Source organism: Aulonocara sp. 'chitande type north' Nkhata Bay, linkage group LG3, assembly GCF_057382095.1.
Source record: "Aulonocara sp. 'chitande type north' Nkhata Bay isolate Kocher_YH1m ecotype deep benthic linkage group LG3, A_spYH_male_GT1.1, whole genome shotgun sequence".
NCBI classification, from domain to species: Eukaryota; Metazoa; Chordata; class Actinopteri; order Cichliformes; family Cichlidae; genus Aulonocara; species Aulonocara sp. 'chitande type north' Nkhata Bay.
The window spans coordinates 65,825,922-65,848,646 of NC_141346.1; the positions used below are offsets into that span (position 1 = coordinate 65,825,922).

General features: G+C 42.8%; 2 protein-coding genes across 6 annotated transcripts in view; one reads left to right on the forward strand and one right to left on the reverse strand.

The window, feature by feature from the left end:
• LOC147336641 (NACHT, LRR and PYD domains-containing protein 12-like) overlaps positions 1-22,725 on the forward strand; it is a 327,736-nt gene that overhangs the window by 13,893 nt on the left and 291,118 nt on the right. For 2 of the 5 annotated variants that reach the window (XM_086285503.1, XM_086285504.1), the window contains exons 11-12: positions 2,309-2,485; positions 17,613-17,789. In XM_086285503.1, coding sequence (XP_086141629.1) covers positions 2,309-2,485; positions 17,613-17,789 — 354 coding nt within the window. Of the gene's footprint in view, positions 1-2,308; positions 2,505-2,644; positions 2,817-5,532; positions 6,521-17,612; positions 17,790-22,725 lie in introns of those variants that run through there. The other 3 variants (XM_086285505.1, XM_086285507.1, XM_086285506.1) reach the window with 3 other exon arrangements.
• LOC147336642 (melanoma receptor tyrosine-protein kinase-like) lies at positions 11,526-17,601 on the reverse strand. The gene is made up of 10 exons (XM_086265442.1): positions 17,593-17,601; positions 16,759-16,857; positions 16,302-16,487; positions 15,459-15,614; positions 15,235-15,310; positions 14,453-14,599; positions 14,080-14,177; positions 12,391-12,525; positions 12,012-12,102; positions 11,526-11,869 (listed from the first exon to the last, which is right to left on the reverse strand). Exons 1-10 carry the CDS (start codon positions 17,599-17,601, stop codon positions 11,526-11,528), a joined length of 1,341 nt encoding a protein of 446 aa, XP_086121568.1.

A 22,725-nucleotide genomic window follows, 5' to 3' on the forward strand; every position in this document is an offset into this window, starting at 1 on the left:
CCCACAGACTCACTCTGTGAGCAGTTTGCAGACCACTTCAGGGGAAACGTCAGCGCCATCAGATCTGATATTTTATCTAATTGCGATATGATTTTAAACACATCTGAGGGCTCGATTGTACCTGAGGAGACACTGGACAGCTTTTTCCTGGTTAATGCTGAGAACCTTCAGAAAGTTTTCTCCACAGTGAGACCCACCACATGTCTTTTAGATCCAATCCCTTCTTCACTCTTTAAAACACTTTATGGATTTTTTGAGGCTGAGCTTTTATACATGATGAATTGCTCTCTTCAGTTGGGTGTCTTCCCTGTTGCCTATAAAACGGCAGTGGTGAGGCCCCTTCTGAAGAAGAGCAATTTGGATTGTAATAATTTTAATAACTACAGACCTGTATCTAACTCACCATTTTTAAGTAAAATCTTAGAAAAACTAGTTTTTACTCAGATTAATGACTTTTTGAATGATAGACAGATCCTGGAGATATTCCAGTCTGGTTTTAGGGTGAACCACAGCACAGAGACGGCTCTCCTAAAGGTTTTAAATGATCTTAGATGTAACTGGGACTCCCAAAAGTTCTCAGTCCTGGTGCTACTGGATCTAAGTGCAGCCTTTGATACAGTAGACCACGCTATTCTTTTAAACAGACTGAAACACATGGTGGGCCTCTCTGGTGCTGTACACAACTGGTTCACTTCCTGTCTCTCAGACAGAACTTTTATGGTGAGTATGGATACATGCTCCTCTAAGATCCATAAAATGACATGTGGTGTGTCTCAAGGGTCGGTTTTAGGCCCTGTACTTTTTAATTTGTATATGCTCCCTCTCGGCGGTGTCATCAGGAGGCATGGAGTGAACTTTCACAGTTACACTGATGACACTCAGCTGTACATCTCCGTGTCTGCTGATGACACCAGACCAATGGATGCCCTTTTTAACTGTATTTTAGATAAAAGATCTTGGATGGCAGAAAACTTTTTACAGCTTAACCAGGACAAAACTGAAGTTTTAATCGTCGGTCCTGAGGCTCAGAGAGAGAAACTCTTGTCTAAATTAGAGGCATTTTCACTATGTCCTTCGCTACAAGTGAAAAACCTGGGTGTTATTTTTGACTCTGAGCTTGGTTTTATCCCACATATTAAACATGTAACCAAATTTGGATTTTATCATCTAAAAAATATAGCCAGAGTCCGCCCTATTCTCTCTCAGGCCAACACAGAGATGCTGATGCATGCTTTTATTACCAGTCGCATTGATTACTGTAATGCCCTGCTCTCTGGTCTTCCTAAAAAGAATATTTCAACTTTACAACTTTTGCAAAACTCGGCAGCTCGTGTGCTGACGAAGACCAGAGGGCGGGCCCACATTACACCGGTTTTAGAATCGCTGCACTGGCCCCCCGTGTGTTTCAGGATTGATTTTAAAGTTCTTTTATTGGTTTTTAAATGTCTTAATGGTCTTGGGCCTTCTTATCTCTCAGATCTGCTTTTACCATATGAACCCTCGCGGACCCTGAGGTCCTCTGGTACTGGCCTTTTGATTGTCCCTAAAGTCAGGACACATACTCACGGAGAGGCAGCTTTTCAGTGGTATGGACCTCGTCTGTGGAACAGCCTGCCGGAGGACCTCAGGGCCGCAGAGAACGTACATGTTTTTAAGAACAGGCTCAAAACCACCTTTTTAATTTAGCTTTTACTTAGCGTTTATTTATTTTATGCTTATTTACTCTATCCTGTTATTCTATTATTAATTTAGGCTTTACCTAATATTTATTGATTTTATTCTTATTCATTTTTTAATCTTCTTACTCTATTTATATTTATATTGTATCCCGTCCTTATTTATTTTATCATTTTACCCTGTATATATCCTATTGTGTCATATCTCCAGTGTTTCCTCGGAGGGCGCTCTCTGCACCGTGGCTGCTGGGTCTCTGGGGGTCCTCTCAGCCTGGCTGGGGGGCTTCTTTGCCTCCCTCCTGCTGTGTGCCCAGCCCGGAGGCTGCGGTCTGTGACCGGCTCCCGGTGCAGACGGCTCCCTGTTATAGTGTTTCCTCACTTGGCACATGCGTACCCAGCCCAATTTTTACTCTTTAAGTGTGTGTGTGTGTGTGTGTGTGTGTGTGTGTGGTGGGGGTGGTATGTGTGTATTCACATCATTTATGTTAATGAGAGTGTGGGGAGTGAGTTCGAGGGTGGGGTGGGCTGCTTTTAACTATGTAAAGCACTTTGTGCTACATTTTTTTTTTCTGTATGAAAAGTGCTTTATAAATAAAGACTGATTGATTGATTGATTGATTGATTGAAATTAGATTGGAGTACTGCTGGTTGTCAGAGGTCAGCTGTGCTTCTCTAGTCTCAGCCTTAAAGTCCAGCCTGTCCCATCTGAAACATCTGGACCTGAGTAACAACACTGATGTGCAGGATTCAGGAGTGAACCATCTGTGTGGTTTCCTGGAGAGTCCAGGATGTGGACTTGAAACTCTGAGGTCAGTCAGCATGTTTTAGTTGTGCTGAGATGAATATGTGTGTGTGAAGATTATATAGTTCTAGATTTTTAACCTTCTTCATCTTTCAACAGATGATGAAACACTGAATGACTTCAAGCTGAAACTTACTAATGAACTAATGTTTTTTTTCTTCTTCAGTTTGGAAAACTGTGGTTTGTCAAAGATTGCCTGTGATTATCTGGTATCAGCATTGAAATCCTCCTATCTAAGACAGCTGTACATGAGAAGAAACAACCTTCAGGATTCAGATGTGAAGAAGCTGTCTGATCTGGTGGAGAGCCCACACTGTAGACTGGAAACTCTGAGGTGAATAAATTGTTGGAGTGAGTCCATGGTACTTTCAGCAGTACTATAATTAACACAGTGAAGAATTAAAGAAAAACTCCACTGTTTCCTGTAAATTTACAGCTTTCTCAGTACCTCTTTTCTCAGTGAAACCTATGAGACAAGAACACAAAGAGAACAATGACTGTTTTTATTGTGTTCATGTCTACACGAAATACATTTGAAATCCAACTGACATTACAGATTTATAGAGACGTTGGTCCTCACTCATCAAACTGTGGGAGGATTAAATCTGATCTCACACTTTGTTTTCTCATTTCAAAACTAAACACCTGGTCAGTTTCATTTTTGTCACAGCCCTGAAATCAGAGAACTGTCATTAAATTTATTATCCATGTGATATTTAAGATAAGATAAGGTAAAACTTTATTAATCCCTCGGGTGGGTTCCTCTGGGAAATTCGGTTTCCAAAAAGCACAGCACCGACAGAAGTTACAGAGTTACAGAATATTATACACACACACACACACACACACACACACACACACACATATAAATACAGAGACAAATATAAATAAAATATATGAAAGGGATAAATAGAATAAATAGGAATAAAAATAAAAATACAAGTGAATTGCACATTTCAAGTATGGAGTCTATTGCACCGTTGACTATTAACAAAAGTATTGCACAAAAGGTATTGCACAGTGAGGTGAAGAGGCACTACAGCTTAGTTGTCCCCCCCTCCTTTGTCCTCCTGTTTCCCCTCCCTCTCCCCTCCAGAGAGGAGTTAAACAGTCTGATGGCGTGTGGGACAAAGGAGTTTTTAAGTCTGTTAGTTCTTGTCTTGGGGAGAAGCAACCTGTCACTGAACAGACTCTTCTGGTTGTTTACGGCCATGTGCAGAGGATGCCCAGCATTGTTCATAATGTCCAGCAGTTTCTTTAGTGTCCTTTTCTCTGCCACTGTCACCAGAGTGTCCAGCTTCATGCCGACCACAGAGCTAGCCTTCCTGATCAGTTTCTCCAGCCTGGATGAGTCCTTCTTTGCTGTGCTGCTCCCCCAGCAAACCACAGCATAGAAAAGTACTCCAGCAACCACTGACTGGTAAAACATCCTCAGGAGCTTCCTGCAGATGTTAAAAGACCTCAGCCTCCTGAGGAAGTACAGTCGGCTTTGGGCTTTTTTATACAGGTGCTCTGTGTTGCATGACCAGTCCAGTTTGTTGTCCACCCACAGCCCGAGGTACTTGTACTTGTTGACCACCTCCACCTCCTCCCCCTCTATCTGAACCGGCAGTGGACCTTCTCTGGACCTCCCGAAGTCCACAACAAGTTCCTTTGTCTTTGAGGTGTTGAGTTGAAGGTGGTTTGTGTGACTCCATGCGACAAAGTTCCTCACCAGACTTCTGTACTCCTCTTCCTGATCATCCCAGATACACCCCATGATGGCTGTGTCGTCTGCAAACTTCTGAATGTGGCATAATTCAGAGTTGTAGCAGAAGTCAGAGGTGTACAGGGTGAAGAGAAGAGGGGACAGCACAGTTCCCTGTGGTGCTCTTGTGCTGCTGACCACAGTGTCAGACGTGATTTACAGACCAGAAGCCCCGACATCCACGAATCACATTTATACATGTGTCTTTCTTTCAGTACATTCGGTCATGTTTATTAGTCCAATGATATTTCAGAAACAGATGACCATCTTAAGTCTTTGTCTTTATCTAATGAGCATTAGTAAAAATCATAGTGTTGTGTCCTGTTACATATCACAGAGGCTGCGACTGAAAACTGTGATATTAATCTAATAGAATAATAATTACATGATGATGTAATTATTGACTTGATGATAAAGACATGATACTGAGTTAAATGTTGATTTACATAGTTAACATTTCAGCCAGAGTTTTTCCAGCTTCAAATAGGCTGGACTTGAATGATGAAGGCTGGAATCTGGGGTAGATTTTTAAGCTAATACTCCAAAAGAAGTCAGGTTAAGTAAAGACAGATAATGGAAAAATATCCTGGGTATGTTGAACTTAATTCATAGTGCAAACCTGAGCCACCTTGTTGCCCTGAATGGGACTAAAGTCCCTGCTGCTCTTTATACTGGATGCAACTCCCTCCAAGTAGAATGACAGACACAAGGTGTTCTTGACTCCTACTGGCATTTATTAGATGCCATGAAAACTGTACAAAGCAACATAAAATAATCAATTTTCACATTAAGGCATTGTCATAGCGAGTAAACATTAAAACATATTATTCACCAACACAAAACATCCACAATCAGTTCATTTGACCTTTACAAAATGACGACTGTATTACACATAAATAACATAAACTCGACAGGTCTGTCACAAATAAAGATCTTATTTTCATACCAGCACATAAAATACTAATTACATGCTCCATTGGCCGCATTAACTTGAAGAGGTTAATAAAAACACCCTCTTTACCCAAACCTTGCTGCACACATCCCCAAATGTCTATCCACAGACTGAGAAAGGGAAGATGCTGCCCTCTACCGAGTGTGGCATGTAAAATATTGTCAAACCTTAACAACAGATTGAACATTGGTTCCATCCTGGACACATTATGTAGAACCTTTAAATGCGTGTTTAAAAACAACAATGGATTTATTAAACATAAATTATTTTAAATTGTAAGTCAAAACCATGAAATTAACTTAAACTGCATAACTGCCACTTGTTGTCCCCTCTGCTCTTTCTCTTCTCTCTGCAGGTGGAAATGATAAATAAGGTGGAGCATGTGCAGAATGAGGATGGGCAGTGTCCTGATGGTGCAGAGAGGCTGAATCAGCTGCAGCATGTGTATAGAAACACTCTGGACTGGGCCAGGTGTCTAAGAGGTGGAGTAGAGACGAAGGTGATTAGAGCAGCTTTTAGTCTGTGTTTAATGACGCTAACAGAGATGAAGAGTCAGGCTGAAGAGAGCTGTTAAATTCACAAACCCTCCAATCTCACTGTACTGTTGGGGGAAGGTGACTGTTATCACTGCACTTTCGTGGTCTCACTGAGGTCTTGGTTCATTTCTGTCTCACTGTTCTAGAGTTTTTCAGGTTTTGTTTGTGAACCTTTGGTTTCCTGTTGTTATTTCTTGTATTATTTTCATATATTGTGAGAAGTAGTTAATGTGATTTGGGGTCTATAATAACGATAATGTGATCATTTTATTTTATGGGTATTCTAATGATTGTCCAGTTCTGTAACCTAGTGTTTTGGTTCATGTGTTGTCTTTTATTATTGCAATTTGGATTGTAATGATTTTAATAACTACAGACCTCTATCCAACTCACCATTTTTAAGTAAAATCTTAGAAAAACTTGTTTTTACTCAAATTACTGATTTTCTGAATGATAGACAGATCCTGGAGATATTCCAGTCTGGATTTAGGGTGAACCACAGCACAGAGACGGCTCTTCTAAAGGTTTTAAATGATCTTAGATGTAACTGGGACTCCCAAAAGCTCTCAGTCCTGGTGCTACTGGATCTAAGTGCAGCCTTTGATACAGTAGACCACGCTATTCTTTTAAACAGACTGAAACACATGGTGGGCCTCTCTGGTGCTGTACACAACTGTGCCCAGCCCGGAGGCTGCGGTCTGTGACCGGCTCCCGGTGCAGACGGCTCCCTGTTATAGTGTTTCCGCACTTGGCACATGCGTACCCAGCCCAATTTTTACTCTTTAAGTGTGTGTGTGTGTGTGTGTGTGTGTGTGGTGGGGGGGGAGGGGGGTATGTGTGTATTCACATCATTTATGTTAATGAGAGTGTGGGGAGTGAGTTGGAGGGCGGGGTGGGGTGGGCTGCTTTTAACTATGTAAAGCACTTTGTGCTACATTTTCTGTATGAAAAGTGCTTTATAAATAAAGACTGATTGATTGATTGATTGATTGATTGATGTTGCTGCTTGTATTCTGTGTAGTTTCCAAGCTGTTCGGTTGGATTCCATTCAGCAGGTTTTTTGCTAAGCTTTTTAATCTCTATGAAACAAATTTGACTTTGAACAGAATATTTCATCAGTCATCATCATCACACTGTAACGATCATAGTGTTTGTATGTTCCCTGTCTCTTCCACAGACGAGTGGATCACACTTTGCCTAGGGCTCCGTGCCTGCAAATATCTATATTTAGTATACAAATATTTTATACAAACCCCACAATCACGTGTGTGTGTGTATGTATGTGAGCACTGAATAAAGTCTAACACTTTATGTTCTTTTTACTTGAGTTTTGCTCTTTAAAGAAAAAAGACTGAACTTTGAGCAGGTTACAGTTTCTTTCTTTGATTCCCGTCAAAAGTTCCTCGGAGGATTTTGAAGCTGGACTTCAGTGAAGTTTAATGCGAGATGGAACGACTTCAGAGAGAACAGTGACCCCACACATAATAATAATAACGGCACTTGAGATTCTTTGCTTTTTGCGGATGATGTGGTTCTGTTGGCTTCATTGGGTGAGGGCCTCCAGCTCACACTGGAACGGTTCGCAGCGGAGTGTGAAGCAGCGGGAATGAGGATCAGCACCTCCAAATCTGAGGCCATGGTTCTCAGCCGTAAAAGGGTGGAGTGCCCACTCCGGGTCGGGGATGAGTTCCTGCCCCAAGTGGAGGAGTTCAAGTATCTCGGGGTCTTGTTCGCGAGTGATGGGAGAAGGAAGCAGCGTAAATAAACTTCCTCTGAAGGGTGGCTGGCCTCTCCCTTAGAGATAGGGTGAGAAGTAGGAGGGGCTCAGAGTAGAGCCGCTGCTGCTCCACATCGAAAGGAGCCAGCTGAGGTGGTTCGGGCATCTGACAAGGATGCCTCCTGGGCGCCTCCTGGGTGAGGTGTTCCGGGCAAGTCCCACCGGGAGGAGGCCCCGGGGCAGACCCAGGACACGCTGGAGAGATTATATCTCTCGGCTGGCCTGGGAACGCCTTGGTGTTCCCCCGGATAAGCTGGAGGAGGTGGCTGGGGAGAGGGAGGTCTGGGCCTCTCTGCTTAGGCTGCTGCCCCCGCGACCCGGCCTCGGATAAAGCGGATGAAGATGGATGGATGGATGGATGGATGGAGATTCTTTGATGAATACATATGACAGCACAGATCAAGTTTCACTCGTTTTTTTTTTGCTCAAACATCCTTTATTGTAAATATCCATTGTTTTTACAGTTAGATTGTAGCAGTGTTGAATATTTTAGTATTAGCTAATTTCATTTTGCTGATCATTATCATGGGCCTACTTTGAGCGAGTGTCCAGATGTTCTTCAGTGTCTCATTATTTTGAGACCCTAGGTGTCAAACTTACAGAACCATATCACCCATTAGAGCTCTTCTTTCTCACACTGCCAACTTACTTGTAGTTATTAGACGTTTTAGCGCTTTCAGACGCCGCTCATGTGGAATGAGCTGCCAGGATGGATTCAGGGGATGGTTAGAGATTCAACTTTAAGCTTTCTTTCAGGATGAGTGATAACACAAAATAATTATTTTCCAAACACATGCAGTTGGTGGGGTTAGGTTCACTGGTGGTTCTTGCCCATAGCTGTGAATGGTTAGCCCTGCATCAGAGTGACGATCTGTCCAGGATGTACCCGCCTCTCACCCTGTGGAAGCTGGGATGTCTTCACTCAGGAAGCCATTGAAGAGGTGCGGGCCACTCAGGACAAGGTAAAATGACAGACACAGCGTTCACAGTCACAAGGCGCTTATTTCTCACAAAAAAGCTACTCAAATAATGTTTGATCATTGCAGGAGAGAATCCTTCTGCCACTGTTTCTTTTTACTCGCAGGGAGAGGATCCCTGAAGACCAGGATACAAAGGAAGTGTGTTCCAGAAGGAAGAGGACCAGCTCTGAGGAAGCAGGTAAGCTGTAAAGGTGAGTAACTCCCTCCTCAGGTAGGGGAGGTGCTGGGAACAGGGAGACAAAAGCATTGGCAGGAGCAGACTATCGGGTTTAGACTGGATGCTCGAGCTGGTCCTTAACTACCTGTGTTTAATGAGGATGATGAAGGGCGGGAATCATGACTCCATCCCTGGATGATGGAGGAAACGCCTGCTCTGGACTCAGAGGGGGTCACAAAATCCACAACAAACCAGCACAGAACACGACAGAGACAAGGTCCCCATTCATCAGCCGGATCATTTACATGGTTCATGCAGGGATATGTGCCAGTGTCTCTGAAGTGAAAATAATATAACTGATAATCGAGTGACTGTTAGAGTGGAGACACAACATGGCAGCTGTCATCACACTCCATAAATGATCAAAAACTGAAATTAAACTTTGAAAAATCAATGTCATGAAAAGCTCATATTTTACATGTAGGTCTTTCCGATGTATTAAATAAAGTTTTAGTTGACATTTTTTTATGAAAACCCAGCAATGTTTACTCAGTGAACCCTGATCTGCGAGAGGCAAAGAACACCACTCACTCAATATTGGCTGAAATAGCAGTGAGGTTAATCACATAGAAGCAACATGTACAGGAATGGTTTGGTTTCTGTTCTCTTCTTATGATCTTTTAGTTTGAAGTTTTCTCAGAGTCTTTCCTGTCCATCCATCATATTCATCATGGTTACATTCCTCCATCCATCCACTTTCCACTGCTTGTCAGCATCCAGATGTTGGGGCAGCAGTCTCAGCAGACATCCTCAGACCTTCCTCTCCATTTCCACCACTTCCAGCTCTTCCACAGGAATAATGATGTATTCCTAATCCAGCCACGAGACTCCCCACTGCTTCCTGGGTAGAAACAGTCAGATGACACAAGCACGTCTGGATCCTTCCAATATGGAGTAGTAGCTGCTCAGGTTGTTATTTTATCTCTTAAGTGGTGAACATACTCTGACACTTAGAGATGGAGACAACACAACATGTGTGCACGGTCACAGAGCTGGCAGGCATGAGGATATCCGCTCAGATCCATAAGTCACTTGGACTTCAGGAGACTCTGGCAGATGTTGGGGAAACTAACACCCACATTAGGCTGAGCTCGACTCCCTTATTATTGTGATACCCACAGTTTATGCCCATAGGTGAGGGCAGGAATATATTTATATCATCTCTTTGTATTAAGCTCTCAACCTTACACTACAAAACACCTTCCACCTGAGGCAACACCTTATTCTGAGACCACACTGAGCATTCCCACGTTTTCCACCTACGAACTCTAAAAGATTGGTGCTGACATTTGTGGAATTTTGCTCTAAATAAACCTTAGATAAATATCCTGCAGATATTTAACGTCATTCAGTGTCAAACAAGAAAACAGAGAATGTAACCTGTTAGCAGGTCAGCTAAAGAAAACTGAATTCACACCTGAGTTCCCATCTAACCACAGTTAAAGCCAAACCGATTCACATCACATATACAGACATTCAGTGTGGTTCTCTATGGAGGCTGAAGGCTGTCAAAGGTCATAATTTACATGATTTGTCTCCAAATGAGTTCAAGCACAGAGAAATTAGCTGATTAATTCTAAACACTACCGCCTTAAAAAGCAGTTGTTGTCTTTTTCGTGGCTCTAGAGTTGTGAGTTCGCCTTGTAATCGGAAGGTTGCCGGTTAGAGCCCCGGCTCAGACAGTCTCGGTCGTTGTGTCCTTGGGCAAGACACTTCACCCGTTGCCTACTGGTGGTGGTCAGAGGGCCCGGTGGCGCCAGTGTCCGGCAGCCTCGCCTCTGTCAGTGCGCCCCAGGGTGGCTGTGGCTACAATGTAGCTTGCCATCACCAGTGTATGAATGGGTGGATGACTGGATATGTAAAGCGCTTTGGGGTCCTTAGGGACTAGTAAAGCGCTATATAAATACAGGCCATTTACCATTTTTAACTCGAAGCCTTCTACGCTACAAGCCACATTCATGTAGTACTTTATGCTTTCCACCACTACAGCCAGTTTACATCTATGTCACAGAGAGGCTCCAGCCAAACAGGGACTCGAATGTCAAGCCATCATCTATGAGGGGCCCTCAGTAACCGATGCACCACAACAATGACAATAACTCAGCATTGTCGATAAAACTTGGGTTGATTTGTGGAATATTCAAACTAAAAACAACCAGTTCAGCACTGTGAGCTGTAAAAGTTGGATCTAAATTTGATAGATTGAAAAGTTGTTCTCTTTGGACGCTCGAGACTCACTCCAAACTGCTCCCACTCTGGTCAGATGCTCTTTATTGTTCGTTGTTGGGCACATCTTCATCATCCATGTTCCTCTAACACATTAAAGTCCTGATCATCATCGTTTCCATAAATATGAAACTATTTATTCTCTTGAAAAGGAAAAGCTGACAAAGGTTCAGTATCTGCAGACAGCCTCTCAACTTCCATAAATTTACACTATCAACAGTGATACACAGACACGAGCAGTAGTGGTTAACAGGAAATCATGATTTGGCTCATTCTTGTCAAGTAAAGCAAAGAATTCATAACTTTATACACTTTATACAATAAAAGTTCATTCAGAGTATTTCAAGTCAAACAGAAGGTTTTAGTCAGACTGAGACTGTTAAAGAAACTCGTTCAGGAGCTGCAGAGCTTAAACCAAGTCCTTTGGTCCTACCAGTCAAACAAACTTGTAAAGATCAATTGTGAATCTGAGGCTGTCGGTCTGGATGAAGTGCTGCCTCTGCTCCAGTCAGTGTTTCCTGAAGAACTGACTGTAAAACAATTAATTCCTGTGGGCAGCTTGAATGAAAGTAGAGCACAGCTTCAGTCTGACAGCCCGAGAGCTGCTGCCCCCTAGCGGACGGGAGCATGTAGAGCACCGCCCACACCCAGGTACTCGAGGTTCTCTGCTGCTGGGAGGAACAGATGGTTCTCGGCTAAAGTTGCATCTGTAATGATCTGAGGCAGGAAGTCAGCCTGGTAGTCTGGATTATCAAGGCTGTGACTGGTCACCAGAGGGCGCAGTTTGCAGGACGCGTTCAGGTATTCAGGTCCATAGGGCACTTGGGAGGTGTTCAGATCCTCCAGCAGGTGGGGAAGTGGGCCCCAGCCCAGGCTCAGGTCCTCATAATTAGGGTTTAAAACCTTGGAGAGCCGGCTGCTCTGGCTGGTCTCACTCACACTCTGGTTCATGTACTCTGGAAGACAGAGCAGGAAAATGCTGTTTAGGTATAAATAAATTAATTTTCTGTCATGAAGACAGTTTGCTGTCCAGCTATTAATTGATTTACATCTCCTAATTATTTGTCACTGGTCTGAGTTATGTTTGATGATGGATACCGTGGTCGATGAAGTCCTTTTCCAGTGCGCTGTCAGTGGGATCGGTGATGTACCGCAGGGCGAGGCTGTTCTCTCCGGCCGGATGACCATTCTGACACGAACGAAGAGAATCAATGAAACACCTCTGTTTCATCAAAGCACGTTCATTAGAATGAAACACAGAGGAAATAAATAGCTGTACTTCTGGCCACTTATGGCGAGTGGAAGTAGACTGTTTACATTTACTTGGGTCACCAGGGGGCGCCGAACACTTTCTTAAGTACGATGTTTTTTCATGTAACATTTACTAAAATGTTTGATAAAACATATAGACATGTAACAATGTGTCTTTAGACTAGATTAGACTACAATAGGTGTGTGTGTGTGTGTGTGTCCATACCATGGGCCGGTCCTTATGGTTACCCATGCCTCTGTAGGGTAGCAGGTATTCGTCCGGGTCAATAACGTCCTCGGTGTCGTCGGTGCTCAGCAGACGAGAGTAAAACCTGCTGTCTGACGGACTTGGCAGGTCCCCCTGACAAAAATAATTAATGTAGTTGAGTTTATGCTATGTAACAGTTTTTTTCTTTAAAGACAATCATTATTGCTCGTTCATTTTTATTATAATGATCATCTTCTGGATTGAAACCAAAGAGAAACAGCTTTGCATTTATTGGAAGTTCGTTTGAAATCATTTTCTCGTGTTTCTTTTGAACCCCTTCTTTCTACACACCGAAACTTTACATTCCCTGTTAGTTCTGTGCAGTTAATAAATACTAATATTATTTCATTTTAACAGTTTACTCATCTATATTCACCGTGTGAGTATGAGTTAGAACACACGTTGATCCCAAACTGCTTAATTCTCTAATAAACAGGAAGTAAAGAGATGAACTGATGATATGGCGATCGTGGCTCAAGAGTTGGGAGTTCGCCTTGTAATTGGAAGGTTGCCGGTTCGAGCCCCGGCTTGGACAGTCTCGATGGTTGTGTCCTTGGGCAGGACACTTCACCCGTTGCCTACTGGTGGTGGTCAGAGGGCTCGGTGGCGCCAGTGTCTGACAGCCTCTGTCAGTGCACCCCAGGGTGGCTGTGGCTACAATGTAGCTGCCATCACCAGTGTGTGAATGGGTGGATGACTGGATATGTAAAGTGCTTTGGGGTCCTTAGGGACTAGTAAAGCGCTATATAAATACAGGCCATTTACCATATGATGTTTGTCGGGTCTAATAATTCAACTATGTTCATGTGGTTTCATAAAAGAAAAAATCTCAGCTGTAGATATTTCTAAAATACTTTTTCTCCTGGATTAAATTTATTCCTGTTTTGTGTCTGAATGATCCAGATCGGGACATATTCTCCACGTGCACCCCGTACTGTGATCAGAATACTAGTTTGGTTCTTTACATTTAAAAAATTAATTGTATCATACTTTAATTCATCATATGCCAGCGCAATCAAGAGGAAACAAAAAGAAAAGACGACGGACGGTTTTCCATATGAAAACAAAATTGTTTTATTTTTCTAACATCTTCATTTTCAAAACAGGAAAAACTGAGTTAAATGTGATCATTAGAAGTAGAAATGCTTTATCTTTTTCTAATCAGTTAACTTATTAATTAGGTTAAATAGGTTAAGTGTCAGCTTCCTTCTTTCATTTTCAGTAAGAAGGTTTTGGTTTATTTTTTGATTACTATAAAAGTAGATTATTGTTAAGGTTAAAATGTAAATATTTATGGATTGTTAATAATAGAACTGATTGCTGACCAAGTGATTTACCTTCATACAGAAACACTGAGTCCTATGAGTGTAAATGATTTCTCACAAATGTCACAAATATTCGACCGATCAGACCATTAGCTTGTTTAACAACAGTCCCCCTGATGTGTGTGGTGAGTCAAGAGTTCACGTTCAGCACAGCTTTTGAATGAACAAATGTCTGAGAAATAAGACAATATTAATATTATTACATGTAGAAAATATCTGGACAGTCAGACGGTAAAGGATCTCCATATTACCAACCCTCAGTGAAGAAAATCTTTTTATAAGTGTCATTATACAAGTAAATGACATGAAATCCCTGGTTTACCTGTATGACCAGGTATCTGGACGGGTCGCTGGCCATCTTAGAGAACTCCACCATCAACTCTTTGAACCTGGGCCGACTGGACGGGTCGATCATCCAGCCTGCAGAAGCAAAGGGGATGATTTTCAGTCTTCTGTACAGCTGAGCTGCTCCAGACTTTATATTCGTGTTCGTCATACCAAAGAACTTTTAGTACTTGATGTAGAATTTGTTTGTCTGACTTCATGAAATTTAGACCGTAGCCTGGAGCCATTGTAAGACAAACAGACGCCCGATTTGGAGACATGATGGAGACATAACTATTTAAAAGTTTGACACCTTCATGTTCCCATCAAGGCGCAATTTTTCTACCAGCACCACCTGCGTCTCATCTTACATTTGACCATGATCATGTAGACATCGATGGTGCAGATGGGGGGCTGAGGCAGCCGCTCGCCTCTCCCCAGCACCGTGGCGATCTCGCTGGCTGGGATGCCGTCGTATGGCTTGGAGCCGAACGTCATGATCTCCCACACCATCACACCTGCAGACCATCGACTGTTAGAGCAGACTCAGCTCTCAGTAAAACCTCCGTTACACAACAACAGACACGATGAAGTAAACAACATGAGTTCAAGGAGGGTTTGTTCCTGATGAGAATTTTAATGATAATGATCATTTTTATTTGCATGTATATAAAAGACAGAAATACGTTCTGGGGTCCGAACGGTGGATCAGTAAGTAAGCATCTTGAACCTGAACCGTTTTTCTTTCAAATACCCAAGAGGGGGCAGTCCTGTCAGACTGAAATCTATGAGAAGATCACTCTAATGCTCACTGGATCTATGACATCAGAGAGCATTTTAGGAGTTTATGGTCGACCTCTTGTGTCAGGTCATACACAAGACAACAGCATGTTAATGGTTTCAATGTTAATGTTTCCATTTGAAGTAAAATAGACAATAAAGCAGATGATTCTTTATGGAGGGCTACCTCATGATACTTTTTTATATCCAATCTACTTCCACTTATCAAATTCAGTGTCGTGGGTGGAGCCTATCCCAGCTGTGATAGAACAGCTGTCTTTTTATGTCACAGTAAGAAAATAACTTTTTCAGGTCTAGTGAAACAAGTAACCAGTGGGCCCTGTGCAGGCTAGAGAGCCACAGATTGACCCACCGTAACTCCAAACATCACTCTGATGGGTGTAAGTCCACTGGAGGATCGACTCTAATGCCATCCACTTAATGGGAACCTGCGTTAAACAGAGGAAGACAAACATACACAGACAGGTGAGGAACATTTTAACAGAGAAGCCCAACATCCTGTCTGATTTAGTCTTTTGTGGTTTTGTCCTGATAGAAATCAGCTCGTCTCCGAGTGCCAGCCACATGAAAACACACCTTTCCTCCATCAGCGTGATATTCCTTCTCATCTGCCGTCAGAAGCTTGGCAAGGCCGAAGTCGGTGATCTTGACGTGGTTAGGACTCTTCAAAAGGACGTTCCTTGCAGCCAGGTCACGATGCACCAGGTGACGCTCCTCCAGGTAGTTCATGCCCTGCACACAAACGTCATGCATGCACACAAGTTTTCAGTATGAGTAAAACCAGCTGTGTGATAACTGGCTGGGCTGCAGCACCAGTATCTCCAGAAACTGCAGGTGATGCTGACTCCAACAATCGTTCGGTGTCCACAGATCCACGTGTAAAAATTTCAAAAGTTACAGCAGAGATAAACATGTTTACAGCCTCATACAAAAATGTGTAAATGACTGTAACTCATCTGTGTAAATTGTTTGTTTTTGTTTAACTTCTTCAGGCTGCTGCCTTTAGGGGGCGCCAGAGCAGCTCATCTGCCCCCATCTCCCCCTCTCCCAGCATCCTCATCGGTCACACCAGCTTTCTGCACGTCCTCCTTCACTGCATCCATGAACTATCTCTGAGGTTTTCCCATTTTTCTCCTGCCATCAGCTCCATATTCAGCACCCACGATCCCATCAGCACACTTTATGAATGGAGACTGCTCTCATCAGGTTTCACTGTGAGCCTCTGACCTTGTACCTTGTGATTTTCCCAGCACTTAAAAATCCAAATCATACTTAAAACGGACTAAACAGATTAGCACACGGTTTCTTGTGTTTGCATTAATGAGCCTCAGCAGGCTTAAAGAGAGCTGCACACTGAGCTGGCGCCTCAGGCAGGAGAGTTTCTCCTTAGAGGAGGTCTTGCTGACCTCATTTACTCACCTTAGCAATCTGGACACACCAGTTGAGCAGCCACTGCGCCCCAATGCTATCCCTGTGGTGCCGGACATAGTCCAGCAAGCCGCCGTACGGCATCAGCTGAGTAACCAGCTGGACTGATGATGTCAGGCAGATTCCCAGCAGGCGGCACACATGAGGGTGATCCACACTCGCCATCACATACGCTTCCTACACAGACAGCAGTGTTACTGAGAAACATCCACAGTCGCTGCCTACATGGGAAAGTCTGAGCTACAGATGCAGCTGTGGAGCATTTTTAACTTCAGTTAAGCTTCAGCCCTTTAATCAGCTCAAGATTAAGATCTAATGTTTTTAAACCACTTAAATGTAAGAAGATATTTGGTGGAGCGACTTAAAATTCAAGACACAAAATAGTTAACAGTCACTAACAATGTGTTTGTAGAGCAGGAAATAGAAGAAGCACACAGAGGAGTCTTACATCCAGGACTTCTTGGTTGGCTTTTGGTGACGTGGCCTCTCTGAGAACTTTGATGGCTACTGGGATCTTCACATTCTCGCCTTCAGGGATCCACAAACCCTAAACAAACAAACACTTTATTCTGTCCAACTAGCAAGAGTGTGACTGGGCTGTGGTGCGTTCAAGTCTCAAGTGTTGGATGACAGCAGCATTTCCTCTGCTGCACTCACATGACTAAACATTTAAAGTACTTTTCAATAAAGAAGTCCATTACCTTGTGTGTGTATATTTAGTGGGTGTCGGTCTGTATTCGTTGTCGGCTCGTCTGCGTTCTATGGTGTTCCTGTTCCTTAGTCTGCGTCTCTCTGCTCTGCTCTCCGTTTCGTTAAGATTTCAGGTTTGCTCTTTAGTTTCTCCCAGTTTAGGTTTCCGTTAGTAATCTCTCACGCTTCGTTGCCTGTTTCTGTCACTGCCACTTTGTAAATAAACATCACTCGAATCATCAGTCACTGCTGCATTTTGGGTCCTCCTTTTCCTCCAACACCACATGGCTCACCCCGCCAGCCGTGACAATTTCTTTCACACTTCACCTTTAAAAGTGAAGCCTTGTGGTTCCTGGAAGGAAAAACACGACTTTTTCAAGTCTTTGTCCTGTTTTTATGATAAATGTACGACTTTAATGTGAAACATTCAGAGTTTTTTCTCTTGTTGTGTTTGTTTGAAGCTGCTTCCTGTTGGCTTCAGCTGTTTGGAGTTTCCATTTTCTAAACTTCTACATTCTGAACCTTCTTCAGCTCTGAACAGATGATGAAACACTGAATGATTTCAAGCTCACACTTTGTCTAATAAACTTACATCTTTCATTCTTCATACAGATTGTGGGGCTGTGGTTTGTCAGAGATCAGCTGTGATTATCTGGCAGCAGCACTGAAGTCCAACCCCTCCCATCTGAGAGAGCTGGACCTGAGCTCCAACAACAAGCTGCAGGATTCAGGAGTGAAGCATCTGTGTGGTTTCCTGGAGAGTCCAGAATGTGGACTTGAAACTCTGAGGTCAGTCAGCATGTTTTAGTTGTGCTGAGATGAATATGATGTGAAAGTTGTGCTGACACTAAACTGCAGACATCAGGCTGATATTATACTGATCCACACTGAGGATCTTCATGGTAAAGTCTGTTTTCTTCTTCTCTGGTTTAGTCCATTGACTGCAGCAGAACAATGTTCACATTTCAAACCTTCAAAGAAGAAGAAAAATCCTCCACTGGATAATTCACTGTGAAACTCTCAAACTCTTCATTCCACCTTAAAGTCTGTCTGACACTGAAATCCAAAGCAAAATGTGCGTTTGCTTTACAGACAGCAGTCCAACACAAACATACACACATCATCCAAAACACAGTCCAACATCCAAATCTCCTCCACTGCCAGCATGAATGATGGGAAAGAGAAGGAGGAACACTCTGACATTCAGGGTTAGAATGAGTTTCATGAAGCAGACTGTGAAGATCAAAGCTGCATTAGAAAGCTTACATGAATGAATGAGTGGACAGAAGTGGACAGAGATCATCTGAAGCACTTCAAAGGCTTTAAATCAACACATTTCTCTTTATTCTTTATCAACTCTGTTAGTTTCTCTCAGTTTTCTGTGGAATGAAGCTAACAGCAGGCTAATAAGATGCTGACCAATAGGTTTCTATTAAAGGTTGTAATTTGTAAATGAAAAAGTGCTTTTGTCATGGCTACTGAATGGACTCACGCGCAGACAGTTCTTTGTCAAAGAACAAAAGGAGATTTATTGACAACAGGGGTCACCTCAGTGCTATATATATGTACAGTGAGTTGGGAGGGGGTCCAGGGCTCCCGGGAGAGAAGGAGTGGGGAAATCCACACACACGCTTCCTCTTCCACACAGTCACCGCCACAGCTCCTCCGCACACACGCACTCCGCTTCAGCCGCACTCGCTCCAAAACTCCACACACGCTGCCACACCCGGGCTGGTCCCGTGATTTGGTCCAGAAGAGGGATATCTACACAGAGGCAAGGCAAGGCAAGGCAAATTTATTTGTATAGCACAATTCAACAACAAGGTGATTCAAAGTGCTTTACAGAGACATTAGAAACAAAAACAAATAAAAAGCATGATTTAAAATTGATTAAAACAAGCAAACAAACAAACAAACAAACAAACAAACAAACAAACAAACAAACAAACAAACAAAACAGTATATAAAATCAAAACAGATAAAATCAGAACAGTAGATAAAATCAGTAGTTAAATGTAAGTTTTGAAATTTAAGCTTAAAAGTGTGGATTTGGTGCTTTATTCAAATGCAGCTGAGAACAGGTGAGTCTTCAACCTGGATTTAAATAAACTGAGTGTTTCAGCTGATCTGAGGCTTTCTGGGAGTTTGTTCCAGATATAAGGAGCATAAAAGCTGAATGCAGCTCTCCGTGTCTGGTTCTGACTCTGGGAACTGATAAAAGACCGGATCCAGATGACCTGAGAGATCTGGAAGGTTCATACTGGGTCAGGAGGTCACTGATGTATTTTGGTCCTAAACAATTCAGAGCTTTATAGACCAGTATCAGAACTTTAAAGTCTATCCTCTGACGGACAGGCAGCCAGTGTAAAGACCTCAGAGCTGGACTGATGTGGTCCACTTTTTTGGTCTTAGTGAGGACTCGAGCTGCAGAGTTCTGAATGAGCTGTAGTTGTCTGACTGATTTTTTAGGTAGACCTGTAAAGATGCTGTTACAGTAATCAAGCCTACTAAAGATGAATGCATGGACTAGTTTTTCCAGGTCCTGTTGAGACATCAGATCTTTTATCCTTGAAATATTCTTGAGGTGATAGTAAGCTGACTTTGTTATTGTCTTAATGTGTTTTTCTAAGTTTAGGTCTGCATCCATCACTACACCCAAATTTCTCGCCTGGTTTGTGGTTTTTAGATGTATAGATTGAAGTTCTCTGGTGACCTGTAATCGTTTTTCTTTGGCGCCAAAGACTATTACCTCAGTTTTGTTTTTGTTTAGCTGGAGAAAATTGTGGCACAACCAGTCATTAATTTCCTCAATGCATTTACCAAGAGCCTGTACAGGGCCTTGGTCTCCTGGTGACATTGTGATATATATTTGTGTGTCATCTGCATAGCTATGATAGTTTATTTTGTTGTTCTCTATAATCTGTGCCAGTGGGAGCATGTAAATGTTAAACAGAGGGGGTCCCAAGATGGAACCTTGGGGAACTCCACATGTGATACTTGTCTGCTCAGATGTGAAGTTACCTATTGATACAAAGTATTTCCTGTTTTCTAAGTATGTCTTGAACCAGTTTAGTACAGTTCCTGAAAGACCTGTCCAGTTCTCCAGTCGTTTGAGTAATATGTTGTGGTCAACTGTATCAAATGCTGCACTGAGATCCAGTAAAACTAAGACTGACATTTTTCCACTGTCTGTATTCAGACATATGTCATTAAACACTTTGGTCAGAGCGGTTTCAGTGCTGTGGTTCTGTCTAAAACCTGACTGGAAGGCATCGTAGCAGTTATTCTGTTTTAAGAAGTAACTGAGCTGTTGAGAAACTGCTTTTTCAATGATCTTACTTAAAAATGGGAGATTTGAGATCGGCCTGTAGTTGTTCATTTGTGTCTTGTCAAGATTGTCCTTTTTCAGTATAGGTTTTATTACAGCAGTTTTTAGTGATTCTGGAAACACACCTGATAATAAAGAAAAGTTGACGATGTGTAACAGGTCTGACTCTAAAGTCTTTGAGACCTTTTTGAAAAAACTTGTTGGCAGGACATCTAAACAGCAGGAGGAGGAGTTCAGTTGACCTAAGATGTCCTCCAGGTCTTTGCTGTTAATAGGGTGAAACTGTTTCATGGTGTTTAAACAGTTTTTCGGTGGACACAGTACATATTCTGGATCTGCTGTTGATGTACCAATTGCTTGTCTAATTTTTTGGATTTTTTCTGTGAAGAATTTGGCAAAGTCATTGCAGACCATGGTCGAATGAAGTTCAGCTGCCACTGACACAGGAGGGCTTGTTAGCCTATCAACTGTAGAAAATAAGACCCGAGCATTATGGCTGTTTTTAGTGATGATGTCAGAGAAGTAGGACCTCCTTGCACTCCTCAGTTGTAAATTATAATTGTGAAGTTTCTCTTTATAGATGTCATAGTGAACCTGGAGGTTTGTTTTTCTCCATCTGCACTCAGCTTTCCTACACTCTCTTTTTTCATTTTTCACCAGTGTGGAGTTTCTCCATGGAGACTTTTTCCTTCCAGAGATAACCTTCACCTTAATGGGAGCAATAGTGTCCATTACATTTAACATGTTAGCATTGAAGCTATTGACGAGCTCATTGACTGACCCTCTGGACAGGTCAGGTGTTAATGGGAAGACCTGGTTAAAAATTGCACTACTGTGTTCAGTTATACACCGTTTTGTGATCACTGCTGTTGACATATTTATGTGGGCTGAGATTTTACTTTAAAAGAAAACACAGTAATGATCAGACACGCCCACATCAGACACAGTAACCTTTGAAATGCTCAGGCCCTTGGAGATCAGTAGGTCAAGAGTGTGTCCTCTATTATGTGTGGCCTCTGTTACATGCTGAGTCAGCCCAAAGTTGCCTAGAGTGTTACTCAGGTCTTTAGTCCCTTTGTCCTGAGGGTTGTCCACATGGATGTTAAAATCCCCAACAATAATTACACAGTCAAAATCAACACAGATCACAGACAGCAGTTCACTGAGGTCATTAAAAAAGTCTGTGCAGTATTTGGGAGGCCTGTAAACATTAAGAAACACAACTTTGGATGGGGCCTTCAGCTGTAAAGCTACATATTCAAAAGACTGAAAACTTCCAGGAGATAGCTGCTTACATTGAAATGATTCATTAAATAAGACAGCAACCCCTCCTCCTCTCCTGCTGAGCCTGGCCTCACTGATAAAACTGTAGTTAGGAGGGGTCGTCTCGATGAGAACAGCTCCACTGTTACTTTGGTCCAACCAAGTTTCAGTTAAAAACATAAAATCAAGGCTGTGCTCAGTGATTAAATCATTAATTAAAAATGTTTTCCCAGCTAAAGATCTAACGTTTAATAAAGCCAACTTAAGTGTTTTAGAGGCATTACTTGTCCCCTCATGTTTGGGAGCAGTCTGTGGCACACAAGGTATGTTTACTATGTTTAAAGATCTTTTAGAGTGCAGCTCTCTGTGTTTTGACCAGGCCACATGTCTCCTTCTGTCACCTAAAAGTACAGAGATTTTAAAACCTTCTAGTAAACAGGGTCCCAGCTTCTCCTGGGAAAAGTCACCACTGCCGTAATCCTCGCAGCCCGGACCCTTCACACATCACACATCAGACTGCGGAGACAGAGCATGAAGGTGGTAAGGAGGAACTAAGGGGGGAGAGGCTGGGCAATGTGACTTTGATTGCTCTGTTGAGGGTGGGGCTCGATGGCGAACATTTGGCCGCTCTGGTGGCGGGTTTATGGGGGACAAAAAGGGATTGGGCCGGGGGGTAGATCTGAGCCCAGCATTGACCCGCTCCATCATCTCCTCAGTGAATTTCAGGTGTGGGGAGGAGGGAGAAAGGGAGGGGGAGGAGGGTGATGGCCTGTCAGGGGTTTGGGGGACTGGGGAAGATCGTGGTCCCTGGTCCTGGTCGTTGGTGTTGTTGAGAGAGTTGGAGGAAAATAGGGACCCCTCTTCTTGCCTCAGATGTCTCTCCTTTCTGAGGCTCTTCCCAGGTGGGGGCAAATGGAGCTCCTCCTCAAGGTTTCTGCTGGGCTTTGTCTGTTCTTGGAGTACTGTTTGTTCCTCTTTATGAGATAACTCCTCATTTATCTCAGCCTTGGCACCAAGCAGAGATGGATGACGTATGGAATAAAACAAGTTGGAGGTGAACAGTTTCACCCCTGACTTGTTAAAATTAAATCCATCCATTCCATCCATCCATTTTCATCCGCTTTATCCGAGGCC

Coding starts and splice junctions, on each gene's coding strand:
- LOC147336642 (XM_086265442.1), bottom strand. Junction 15,615..16,301: donor GGTGTGTCCAGATTGCTAAG/GTGAGTAAATGA, acceptor GTTTGTGTGCAG/GGCATGAACTACCTGGAGGA. Junction 14,600..15,234: donor GAGTGATGTTTGGAGTTACG/GTGGGTCAATCT, acceptor GATGGTCTGCAG/GTGTGATGGTGTGGGAGATC.